Source organism: Orcinus orca, chromosome 2 (assembly GCF_937001465.1).
Source record: "Orcinus orca chromosome 2, mOrcOrc1.1, whole genome shotgun sequence".
NCBI lineage: Eukaryota > Metazoa > Chordata > Mammalia > Artiodactyla > Delphinidae > Orcinus > Orcinus orca.
In genome coordinates, this window is record NC_064560.1 from 20,578,498 (window position 1) to 20,590,643 (window position 12,146).

Here is a 12,146-nt window from a genome sequence, read left to right on the forward strand (position 1 = left end):
CTACTGAATGGGAGAAAAGATTTGTAAATCATATATCTGATAAGGCAGGGGTCCCCAACCCCCAGTCTGTGGACCGGTACCGGTCTGTGGCCTGTTAGTAACCGGGCCACACAGCAGGAGGTGAGTGGCAGGCGAGTGAGCAAAGCTTCATCTGCTGCTCCCCATCGCTCGCATTACCACCTGAACCAATCCCCCCACCACCGTCCGTGAAAAATTGTCTTCGACGAAACCAGTACCTGGTACCAAAAAGGTTGGGGACCACTGTGATAAGGGACTAATATCCAAAATATACAAAGAACTTATACAACTCTAGCCAAACAATCCAATAAAAAAATGGGCAGAGGATCTGAATAGGTATTTTTCTAAAGAAGATGGCCAACAGGTACATGAAAATGTGTTCAACATCACTAATCATCAGGCAAATGCAAATCAAAACCACAGTGAGATATCACCTTGTTCCCGTTAGAATGAATATCATCAAAAAGACAAGAAATAACAAGTTTTGCAAGGATGTGGAGAAAAGGGGACCCTTGTACACTGTTGGTGGGAACGTAAATTGGTATAGCCACTATGGAAAATAGTATGGAGGTTCCTCAAAAAATCAAAAATAGAACTACTGTCTGATCTAGCAATTTCACTTCTGGGTATGTATCTGAAAACACTAACTCAAAAAGGTATCTGTACCCACCATGTTCATTGCAGCTTTATTCTCAGTAGCCAAGACATGAAACAGCCTGAGCATCCATCAACAGATGAATGGATGTGTGGTGAATATATTCAGGGGAATATTATTCAGCCATAAAAAAGAAGGAAATTCTGCCATTAGTAACAATATGGGTGGACCTTAAAGGCATTATACTAAGGGAAATAAGTCAGGGAAAGACAAATGCTGTGTGATGTCACTTATGTGTGAAATGTAAAAAAAGGAAAACCCAAACTCATACATATAGGGAACATACTGGTGGTTGCCAGAGGTGGGGGTAGGACCTGCCTGGCACAGACCATGTAGCCTGAGCAGATGATTCGCACCATTCCACAGACGTGTGCAGAACTTGGTTCTGATTCAGTGTTGAGAACAGGCACAGTTAGGTCTGTTAGTCTTGTTTAGTGAATAGGAGGACACTGAAGAGCTTGTCCGCTGGTGGCAGCCAGAGTTGGCACTTCATGTGCAGTTAGGAATGTTCAGTGTTCAGTGTTAGGTCAGGATCTGCTCAAATCAGCTGCACAGAAGGTTGCTCTTGCCCAGGGCAGCCCAGCCCACTCACCCCAGAAATACCATTGTTGGTGCACACAGAGGTTGCCAGATGTTCTTATTCTTTCAAGATGTCCTTGCTGACCTCATCACCTAGCAAGTACATTCCAGTAGTGTTGACAGGCCTTCTTCTGCCAGTAAATGAAGAATGGATGGGTGCCATTCATGCATCACTGGTAATTCATGCATTACTAGTAATCAGGATTACAAATCAGCAGGGAAAGTTAGACTAAGAGCCTAACAAAAGCTATTTAAAAAAAAAAAAAAGGTGAGTAGGCACTTCAAAAAAAAAACAACTTATATTTAATCCTCATATTCTTTTTCTTGAGAATTGGTTTCTTAGCCTGTTTTTCATATACTCTTGCACAATCTGAAGATAGATACTTATCTAAGTTTGAACCCACTGGGTTAGATAGTGCTGAACATCTCTGTACTAGGATGAGTGATGGTGTCTGAGTGAAAATGTTAGTTTTCTTATCTGTGAAATGAGGGGGTTGGACTATCTCTCTGAGATCTCTTTTGGCTCTTACACCTTTTGGTCAGTTTCATTGCTGTAGCTTCACGCTTCACCTAAGGACTCTCCAGAGTAGCAAAAGAGTGCTTTTGAAAACGTTGGACTCTTGAATACTAACATATTGTACTCTTAAAAGTGTTATTATCTGGTGTCAATAGAAACTAAGGGAAGAATATGGATAGTTCTTGTCAAAACATCAGTACTACTGATAGAGCAACTCAAAGTACATAGCACTGTTTACAGATAGTACATGGTTTTCATATTACAATTAATTCAAGAGTCTCAGAATGTTTTATATTGCAGGTGGTATCACAAAATTACTGTATCAGAGAAATGGATTTGATCTTTTATTATATTTACATTTTTAAAAATTATTCCCATTGAAGTTTCGACAAATGAAGCTTTCCTTATTTACAGAATAAAAATTGAAGTTTTCTTTTTAATTCATAAATCCATGGGAGGCAGTTTTATTTCCTTATACTAATTTTTTTGAACAATCATTTGTTACAGGCTGTAGTTGAAGACAGAAAGTGGAGGTGATGGTCTAGGGTAGAGGTTGGCAAACTATGGCCTATAGGCCAAATCCAGCTCACCACCTATTTTTGTAAACGTTTCATGGGAACAAAACCACACTCTATTTACATGCTGTCAGTATCTGCTTTCACAGTACGACATCAAAGTTGAGTATTATGAAAAACACTGTGGGGCCCACAAAGCCTAAAATATTTACAATTCAACATTTACCTTTGCAGGAAAAGGTTGTTGACTCCTGGACTAGAGCAGTGTTGTCCAGTAGAACTTTCTGCAGTGGTGCAAGTGTTCTCACTGTATCTGCATTGTTCAGTATGGTAGCTGAACCATGGCTAATGAGGCTCATAGCTGAAAGTTTAATTTTATTTCATTTACATTTACATTTAAAATTAAACAGCCACCTGTGACAGGAGATGACTGGATTGGACAGAGTGTGTCTAGAGATTTGAAGACAGGGGACGTGGTTACAGAATAGCTCATTGTTTTATGTTAAATTCGGTGGAATGGAAGCTTACGTAGCTCTTGAGATGATAAATAAATGGTTGTACATCATGTTTACCTACAGGTTTATAATGTTTTAAAAGTTTGCTCTGGTTTCAACTATTTCACATCCACTGTTTTTCCTCTGCAGCGAAGAGGAGCTCCCATATCATAATGCAGCTATGGAACGGGTAAGTCCAACTCTGCGTTTGTTTACAGTTACCGGGGAATTACATTCATCAGAGGAATAAAACCTGCCACCGTTGAGACTGTGAGTGCCGTGTTATATGTCAGTGCTGTAGTCATCGTTAGAATTTGACCCTCATGTTTCTTACTGTAAGAAAGTAATTAAATTAATGGTGAAATAATTTTAGATTTTATGGAACTTCTGATAGGTACTTGGAAAAAAGGAGAGGTAGGCGTTAGCAGAGAGTGCATTGTGCGCGGGTAGTTCTCCATCGAGGATGCCTCAGGACTCGGGCCTGGTGAGAGCACAGAGCTTGGGAGCAGCGAGAGCCTGGGCCCCTAAAGTGTACAAGTTTCACGGGTGCCTCTAAAGCACCATGCGGCTCCTAAAGCCGTGGTCCAGACCAGCAGCTCTTTGGAACATAACTGTGCCGTGAGCTTTTAATCACATTTTCCACAGACAACAACAAAAAGAGTTTGCTGTAGTCAAATAAGTACATGTGCATTTTAAAGACTTAGAAGTCTTACATATAGTAAACTCATCAGTTTTTTTGTAACTCAGTGGTTCCCCTTTCTTCATTGCACTTGGCTGGGGAGCTGACTCCATAGCTGGGTGTGCATGAGAACCAGCGACTGAATGTCTAAGGTTGCTCAGAGCCTCCCTCCCCCTCTCCATTGTTTTATGTACCTAAAAATGAATTGTAGAATTTATGATTTGAGAGGGAGGCTATTGATCGGGGGGATTATTCTCAGTTTGTTTATGTTTGATGGGGGAAGGAGGCTGGGTTTCAGACAATGGAGGTAAAATTGGAATTGGAATTTGAAAAATATTTTAGAAAATCTTTCTAAAATAAAAAATTTCCTGAAAATTAGAACCGTAGCATAACTCTGGATAAAAAGTGCCATTTTACATATACCGTGTAGAGAGCCCTACGGGTACTTCCTGCGGTTAAATTCTCTTGTGACTGCCTGATTCTGTGTCATAACCTTGATGTTTGGGCAAAGAAGTTTCTTTCTCTTAATAAAGCTCTATTACTGCTTAGCAACTATATATCAAGCACGGGTCTAGAATCGAGGCCATAGCCTGGAACATCAGGATCAAATACGGCATAGTTTCTGCTCTGAGAGGCTGGCTGTTCATCCAGTGACTAGAGGCAGGTCAGGTGAGACAGTAGTGGGAAATGATAGTGGCTTTCAGGGGCATGGTGTGTGCAGCGTGCCCTGGCAGTGGTGCTGGTGGAGAAGACGGGCCCCTGCGGCCCAGGGATGCAGGAGAAGGAAGTGATGGCGCTTTCTACCAATTCTGCCCCTGGTGAACTTCTACCAGACCACTTGGAAGTGGGCACACAGGGATTTGCTTGTGTCCACGTTCCGGCCATTCTCTCTCTGTTAGTGCCCTGACTTGGCTAATCCGTGGACCCTCTGGATCCCACAACTGTTATGTCTTCATTCCCCTCTCTTCCCAGCTCAGCTCTGCCACAGGCTGGGACTGCCCCCTCCCCCCTCCTGCCCACTTCTCCTGGGCTGAACTTTGTGCCTCTGCAGCGCCTGCACCTGAGCGGCTCAGTGCAACTGGGAAAAGACTCTCAACTGGGATGACTGGTTTTACTTTACATCCATGTTCACAAACCTCAGCTGGATGTTTATGCTGCCTGGACATCATACCGCTTCCTCCTAGCGAATTTCTGCTCCCATTTTAACTAGTGCAGCTTCCTATTCCCTCTCAAACCTCCAGTACCTCCTTCTCTGGCCTTGCCCAGCCGATGTGCTTGCTTCGTGTTTCCTATTTCTTATCTCTGCACTGTCACACCAAGTAGTCAGTTCCCAGTGACCCACCCACGCGTGTGATTGGTTGCTTAGCCTCACTCTCACACGTTCCCACTTCTTGGCCTTCAGAACCCCCTACTCTCCACATATTCTTCTTTCCTCACTGGCTGCTCTTTCTCCATTTCCTCCACTTGTTCCTTCTCGTCTCATGACTTTATCCTGAGCCCATGGCTCAGGCCTGGAACTTCTCTTTCCTGTCTGGATCTCCTCCTCGGTCATCTCATCTAGTCTTTTGGCTTTAAACGCCAGCCCCCAGACTGTGTGTGCATTTCAGTGTCTAGACTTAGTGTCTGGCTTACTCCATACACTCAGATGTCTTAAAAATGTCCAAACTGGGGTTTCTGTTATTCTCTTCAAATCCATCTGTGAACAAGCTCTCCATCTCAACCAGTGGGAGTGCCACCCTTCCAGGTTTCAGTCTAAAAACTTCTGAGTTGTGTTTGACCATCCCCACACCTCATGTGTCAGCTCGGCCTTCAGTGTGTGTCCACAGTCTGATGACTTCTCAGCATCCGCGCTTCTGCTGCCTGGTCTGCTGGAACCTCTCTTCTGGGGCTTCCAGCTTCTTTCTTCTGCTAGTGTCCGCTGTCTGTTCACCACAAGAGCCGGAATGATCCTGTTAAAATAAGAGAGAGTGTGTCACTCTTGATGGGAACATCCTGCCTGCTCTCCAGCTTATCCACAGTAAAGGGGAAGGTCCTTAGAATGATCTCAGAACCCCGTGTGACTGGTTTCCGTGAGTCTCTCCTCTCCTGCTCCCATCTCTTGCTCACCCACCGGCCTCCTCAGTGTTCCCCGACCAGCCCGCCATGTTCCCTCTTTCAGGCTTTTGCCTGGCTGCCTCCTCTCCTGGGGAGCCCCTCCTCCTACCCCCAAAAGCTACAGGGCATGGTCCCTCATCTCCTCCAGGTATTTACTGTATGACGCCACCTTCGGAATAAGACCCTCCCTGGCATCTCAGATCTTACGTTGGGAACTCCCTCCCCCCTGCATTTCAACTATCCCCCTCGGTCCTTTGTTTCTCTCTTGAGTACTCACACTGTTTCACTTACTCAGTATTTTACTTATGTCTTTATTTTGTCTGTTTCCTCACTAGGATGTAATCTCTAGGAGGGGGGTTTCATCTGCTTTGTTCACTGTTGTATCCCCAGAACCTAGAGCAGGGCACATAGTACGTGCATAATAAATGGTGGCTGAGTAAACGACCAGGTGAACATAAAGACTGTGTTATGTCATTAAACAGGTGAATTTAAAGGTTGGCGGAGCTTGTCCGTTCAAATGTTGACAGTGTGCTTTATTTGAGAAATGAGGGAGAGAAGAGTTGGAAGGTACCTTATCCATATTTGGCAGAATAAAAATCTGGCAAGCCACTGTTGACTTTTCTCTCCAATGCCACCTCTCTTCCCCTTTCAGAACGAATTCCTGGTCCAGAAAATTCAGACATGTGGGAACCAGTAGCGTAGATGATTCAAGAAATGTGACAGTGAAGGAAAGAAGAAATATGAGACAAAACCTAGTTGGAGAATGCGTGCTTGAGGGAGGTTGTTTGTTTTTAATTTTTTTTTAAAGAGATTTGCCTGTACAGTAAAAGACCTCTTATCCAATGCAGTTAAAGTTATAAATAATGGATTGTTTGCTCTAAACAGTTTAATATAACAGGGAATCACTATGAAATGATACGCACACCTTAATAATTTAACGTAAGACATAGTTTCATATTCCCTCGTCAGGCTTTTACTGGGAGTGGGGGTTCTGAGGCTGCCGACTGAGACTCCGTCCTCCCCTTGTCTATAAACTGCCCTCATATCGTGTGGCCCAGTTGGTTTCTTTAAAGTGGAATGAGAACTTTAGACACATGCAGAGCAGTCTGAGGCTGGAAACTTTTTAGTTTATCAGGATTTCCCCCAATTTTTCTAGTTTCAGTTTAGTTCATACGTTCTTCAGTGATTGCCTAGTCCTAATGGCCAAGGTCTGCCATTTCTAGGAAACTAATAAAAAATTCTGCATATTCATATGCGGCATTGAATAAAATCAGTGGAAAGGATAGCCTTGTGGAAGCGTACAAGTGTTCATCAGTCTTCACAAAGCATCCACTTGCAACGTGTACTTCCTGCCTGCCGTTCGGGAAGACTTGTACACTGATGCATAGTCAGGTCATCGGGGCTTTTGTTCCAGCTTTGCCAGTGTATTCCTTTTACATAAGGTAATTCTCTGTTTAAAATAGGGTGTGGAAGGCAGGCAGTCCCTCGTAAGAGGAGGGGTGTTGGTGTTTGCAGACTGCTTTGGATTCCCCCTGACAGTCACTGAAGCAAATAAACACACACACTTATTATATTTACTCTGCAGAGAACACTATTAATAATGGATTATATTGTTTCTTTGAGCTTATTGATGTTTTTAATAAGGAGGAAAGGATATGTAAAGCTATGAATTTTCATGGATTCAGCTACTCCTTTTTGCAGTGCAGTATTTTGCATGGCTTAACAGAATATTGGAGCCTTTTCAGATCTTTAAAAATTATATTTTAATTTTATGAGGTGTGAAATCTTGCTCAAAATACATGACTTTTCAATATCATCATTCTATCAAAACACGACTCTTTGCTTCTTACACTCCTTATCCTCTCCTGACCTCTGCTGGTGAGGTCTAGTTGTGCGTGACTTGGGTCAGCTTTATCCTCAGCCACACATCCTAATAGTCAAAAAAACATCTGAAGGCTCGAACTTCAGTAAAGTTCTAAGACTTCTTATTCTAGAAGAGAAGGCTATTTAATATCCATCCATGCATTGTGTATATGGGTAGCCTTTACTATCTATCTTATAAATCATTGTTGCTAGTGGGAGGAACATTGGACCCAATGCAAGGCAACTTCATACTATGTGGGTGATGCAGCAGTTGTTAAATACTTCCTATTCAATTGGTCCTGTATAGGATTAAGGTATAGTCTCAGACCACTAGAGGTTGAATGATCTCAACCAAGAAGATATTGGTCCCATTTTTAATCGTTATACCCTCCTTACCCCAATAGGAGGGGCCAGTCCTGATTCAGAGGGGATGTGAATTTAAGATGATCAGGTATCAGGTTGCAAACTTCAAATGGAAGTTTAGTCCTTTCCTGAAAACAGCCCCTGGGGAAGAGTATACAACACCGTACCATTTCCTAATCAGTGGAGGTAATGGAGAGATAACAAAGGGAATATAGGATGGAGGTTAAGACCTCTGCATCATTTTCCTTTTGATATATGTTGTTCTGACATTCTCAGGGGAGTAGAATTTCCTTATACTAGGGTCTCCTATATGATTTAAAAAATTTCAGTGATGAGCACATCTAGCACCCAGATCTGTCTAGTACCCAGATCTTAGTTTTGGAATACCATTCCCCGTTAAAAAGAACCACTGTTTCTTTAAAGAAATGGATGATCTAGGTCTAGGATAGAAAAAAGTATAAAGTGAGCCTGAATTATATTGTGCCAGATGAGTCATGTCTAAAGGATCTGCCTGAAGAGGGGAAATCTCCAAGCAGGTAAGAGGCAGCCCAGCCAAATTGGGGGCAATTTGAGCTTCAAAAAGAATAATGATGATAGTAGTAATGGATTTTAACACATTGAATAAAATAGTCCTTTATACCTTAGTGATATTAAAAATGGGGAGGGACTTGAAAGGAAAAACTTTTTAATAGAAAAATATCAGTTAATAATATAGATAGAATCATAAGGAAAAAAAAAATCCACCATACCATTTTACCACCATCAGAATCAGAATTGACTCAGACAGAGATTATAGTGGATGAGAAGACCATTGAGTAGAGCTGTTAAGGAACAGGATATCCGTACTATCTCAAAGTGCACCACCCACATTACTTATCAGTTACACAAAGGAATTTCTCTATTAGTTAGTGGAAAAATTGGGCAAATACCACTTAACCAAGGGATCAAAAGTTGTATCATTGATAATGGTACAAATCAGCATGATCTGTCACTGGATGTGATGCCATAAGAAGGACACAAAATCACCTGTGTAATAGTCCCACCAAAATCTAGGGGAAACAGTTAGCAAAGCCAGATAGTGTGGACTAGACTCTTCAAAAGTCAACATCATGAAAGACAAACAAAGGCCAGGGGACTGTTCTAGAGCAAAGGGAACTTAAGAGATGTGCCAGTAAAGGCAATGTATGTTCCAGGGTTGGATTCTGAATTCCCCTCCCCAACCCACCTAAAGAAAAACAGCTTTAAAGAACGAATTTGGGACAAGTGGGGAGTTTGGTATATGGACCGTTTATTACCAAATAACGGACCAATTTTAAATTTCTAGAAAGGGTGTAATAGTTGTACTGTGATTATGTAGGATAATGTGTCTTGTTCTTAGGTGTTACATACTTGAAATATTTGGAGTGTTCACGACGTCTGAGATTTTCTAATAGATCAGCGCCCCCCACCCCCCTGCAAAAAAAAGCCCTAATATAAATAGATTAAATCTGGCAAAATGTTAATAATTGATGGATTTTGGTGAAGCATATATAAGTATATGGTGCATTGGTCTTCCACTATTCTGTAGGCTTGAAATATTTCAATAAAAATTGGGAGAAGTAAGATGTCAGTGTATAAAGGCAACAGAGTTATTTAATATCAGCTTTGTATAGATTCCTAACATCAGTAGTTTCACATTTTAGCAGCACTTTGAAAAGCATTGCCAACATGATGGAATGATCCATATCTTTATTATGCTACATTAGAGATACTATTGTACTTATGTTTACTTCTGTATTATAGTGATCGAACTGCTATCAAAAGTACTTAGGATTTTGGTCGGTCTAGTCATATTCATTCTCCTTCCCACCCCTCTGCTTCCAAGACCAACAAATGCTATTACCTAATTGCTTCATAGTATTGTTTGCTTGTCTCTCCTGATGTAAATTATGTTTAAAAATGTTTATTTAACTTTTCTTATACACCAGTCACAGTTTTAGGTGATGAAATTAAGAGTATATGATATGGTTCCTGTACTCAAGGAGTTCATCCTTTAATAATAATAATAATAAATTTGGGCATTTAGACCAACTAGAACACAAGTGGTGTTAGGTGCTATAACAATAATCATAATAATTCTCATTTTATAGATAAGGAAACTAAGATACAGAAAGATTACATAACTCGTCCCAAATGAAACAGATAAGAAGGGGCAGAACTCAGGCCACCTGAGTCCTTAGTCCATGCCATGAAATGCTGAAGAAACAGTTTATTTTGCCTGGAGGATGGAGGAATTTGGAAAAGGTTTTGGACATTTGACTGGGTCTTGAGAGGATGCATAGGGTTTTGCCAGATGATGGTGAGGAAGAGCATCACAGGCAGATGAAAAGCAAACACTGGTCAGAGAGGCATGAAAATACATTGTGTGTTGGGAATGACAAATAGTTCAAGGTGGCCAGATCATAAAAGTAGCAGGGAAAAAAAAAAAAAAAGTAACAGGAAGTGAAACTAGAAGGTGAGTTTGGGCCATATTGTGAAGGGCCAACCGTGTAGAGATTTGAACTTTATTTGTAGCTATTGAAAGATTTTAAGCTGGGACTCACTTTTTAAAGGTCATAGCAGCGTGGAGGCTGGCTTGAAGCCATCCAGGGCTACCTGTGAGGAGTTACTGCCCTCATCTAGGGATGAGGATTGACAGAAAAAGGGCAGAGGGTGTGATGGAAGCGGAAGTGGATGGGACCAGCAGAGTGTAGGTTGGGAAAGAAGATACAAGGAAGACTGAAGACAACCTAAGCTTCTAGGTTGATTGACTTAGTGGGTGGTGATGCTTTTAATTCGTAGTAGGAAAGGGAGGGGTAATTAGCAGCATGTTTAGGGAAATCGTTTTGGGTGTGCTGAGTTTGAAGTATCTGCTGAACTTCTGGGTGAGATTCTAACTTGCTGTTATATTCTAGTCTGTTTTGGTGTTACTGAGTCCATGGCAAGATGATGTTCCTTAGCCTATTTTTCTAGAGCATTTAAGTGTACATTTGTCACATGTGTTTTCAGTTACTCCTTACCTCAGAATAAATTCTGGAGTTGTTAAGCCATAGCATGTTTGCTGATAAAGTATATTGTATCCATTTATTATAGATTCATGAGTGCATGCAAGTCTGGTGTAGTTGATTGGGCAGAGTTATGGAGTTAACACTTAAACCTGATTGAACTACTGATGTATAATTTAAAAATCCTACAGCCTGGGAGCTTTACCGAAGTGTATTTTTTTCCTTTTTTGCTGTAGGGGAAAGAAATGTATACTTAATGGTTCTGAAAATTGTGTGCGTCTTTTTTATCCTTGCATATGAGAATGTGTAGCATTTAAAATAATCTCTCTATATATATGATGAGCATTAGAATACAAAAATGTGCCTTTAAAGAAAAGAATAGCTATTTCTTAAAGTGATTTATTGACAATTTAATAGTCATAAGAATGAAAGATAGCAAAAGACCTGCTAGATCTCAGCAGGGTTTTTCCTGGCAAAGTGTATGTTATTGTACTCTTGGATGGGCTTGAATTATTTGGTGTTTTCCTGTTGGTGGAGAAAGGGATTGTGCTTTGAAGAAGTCAGGGGGGGAAGTGCAGAAGAACAAGAAAGTACCAAATGGCATCTTAGATCAATCTTAATTTTTCACAGCTTGGCTTTCTGTAAAGTAACATTTAGCAGAAACATTAATTAGATTTCAGAGCCCCACTGAGTTTTAAAATTAAACGTATTTCTGGAACCATCTGTAAGATTTTATTACTAATAATATAATGAAGAATATGCTTAATCTTTTGAAAAATGAGAATCATAACAGGGTATCTTTTGCTCACAAGTGATCATCTTTGGTTATGAAAAAACCATCAAAATTTTTAAGAGTAAAGAAGTAATTAAAGAGTTTTAAGGATATCCTAAAAATAAAATTTCATAAAATTATTCTGATTGGTGAGAATCTTTTCCTAAATTCAGGACTTTCTTTGGGATTTTATGCTTCTTTTGAATCTAAAAATATCGATGGTGGGCCCATGCCATCTGCCTGTTTGAGGCTGGATTGAAGACCGTCGATGAGGAACTATTGCTTCCATCCAGGAACTGTGATCCCCGACGAGAGCAGGGACATGATGGAGGCAAGAGCGTAGGATATGGCGGCCTAGAGCGCAGGTCCTGGGGCCACGCTGCCTGGCCTTGAACTCACCAGTTGCGGGAACTTGGAGAAGTTGATTAGACCCTTTGTGCCTCTGTTTCCTTATTTGTAAAATGGGGGTGATTGGGCTTCCCTGGTGGCACAGTGGTTGAGAGTCCGCCTGCCATTGCAGGGGACACGGGTTCGTGCCCTGGTCCGGGAAGATCCCACGTGCCGAGGAGCGGCT

The 12,146-nt window shown here is 41.3% G+C and overlaps 1 protein-coding gene across 16 annotated transcripts in view; it reads left to right on the forward strand.

The window, feature by feature from the left end:
• USP6NL (USP6 N-terminal like) overlaps positions 1-12,146 on the forward strand; it is a 193,265-nt gene that overhangs the window by 132,615 nt on the left and 48,504 nt on the right. For all 16 annotated transcript variants that reach the window (XM_033439201.2, XM_033439206.2, XM_049706144.1 and 13 more), the window contains one exon: positions 2,929-2,968. In XM_033439201.2, the coding sequence (XP_033295092.1) occupies positions 2,929-2,968 (40 nt within the window). The remainder of the gene's footprint in view (positions 1-2,928; positions 2,969-12,146) is intronic.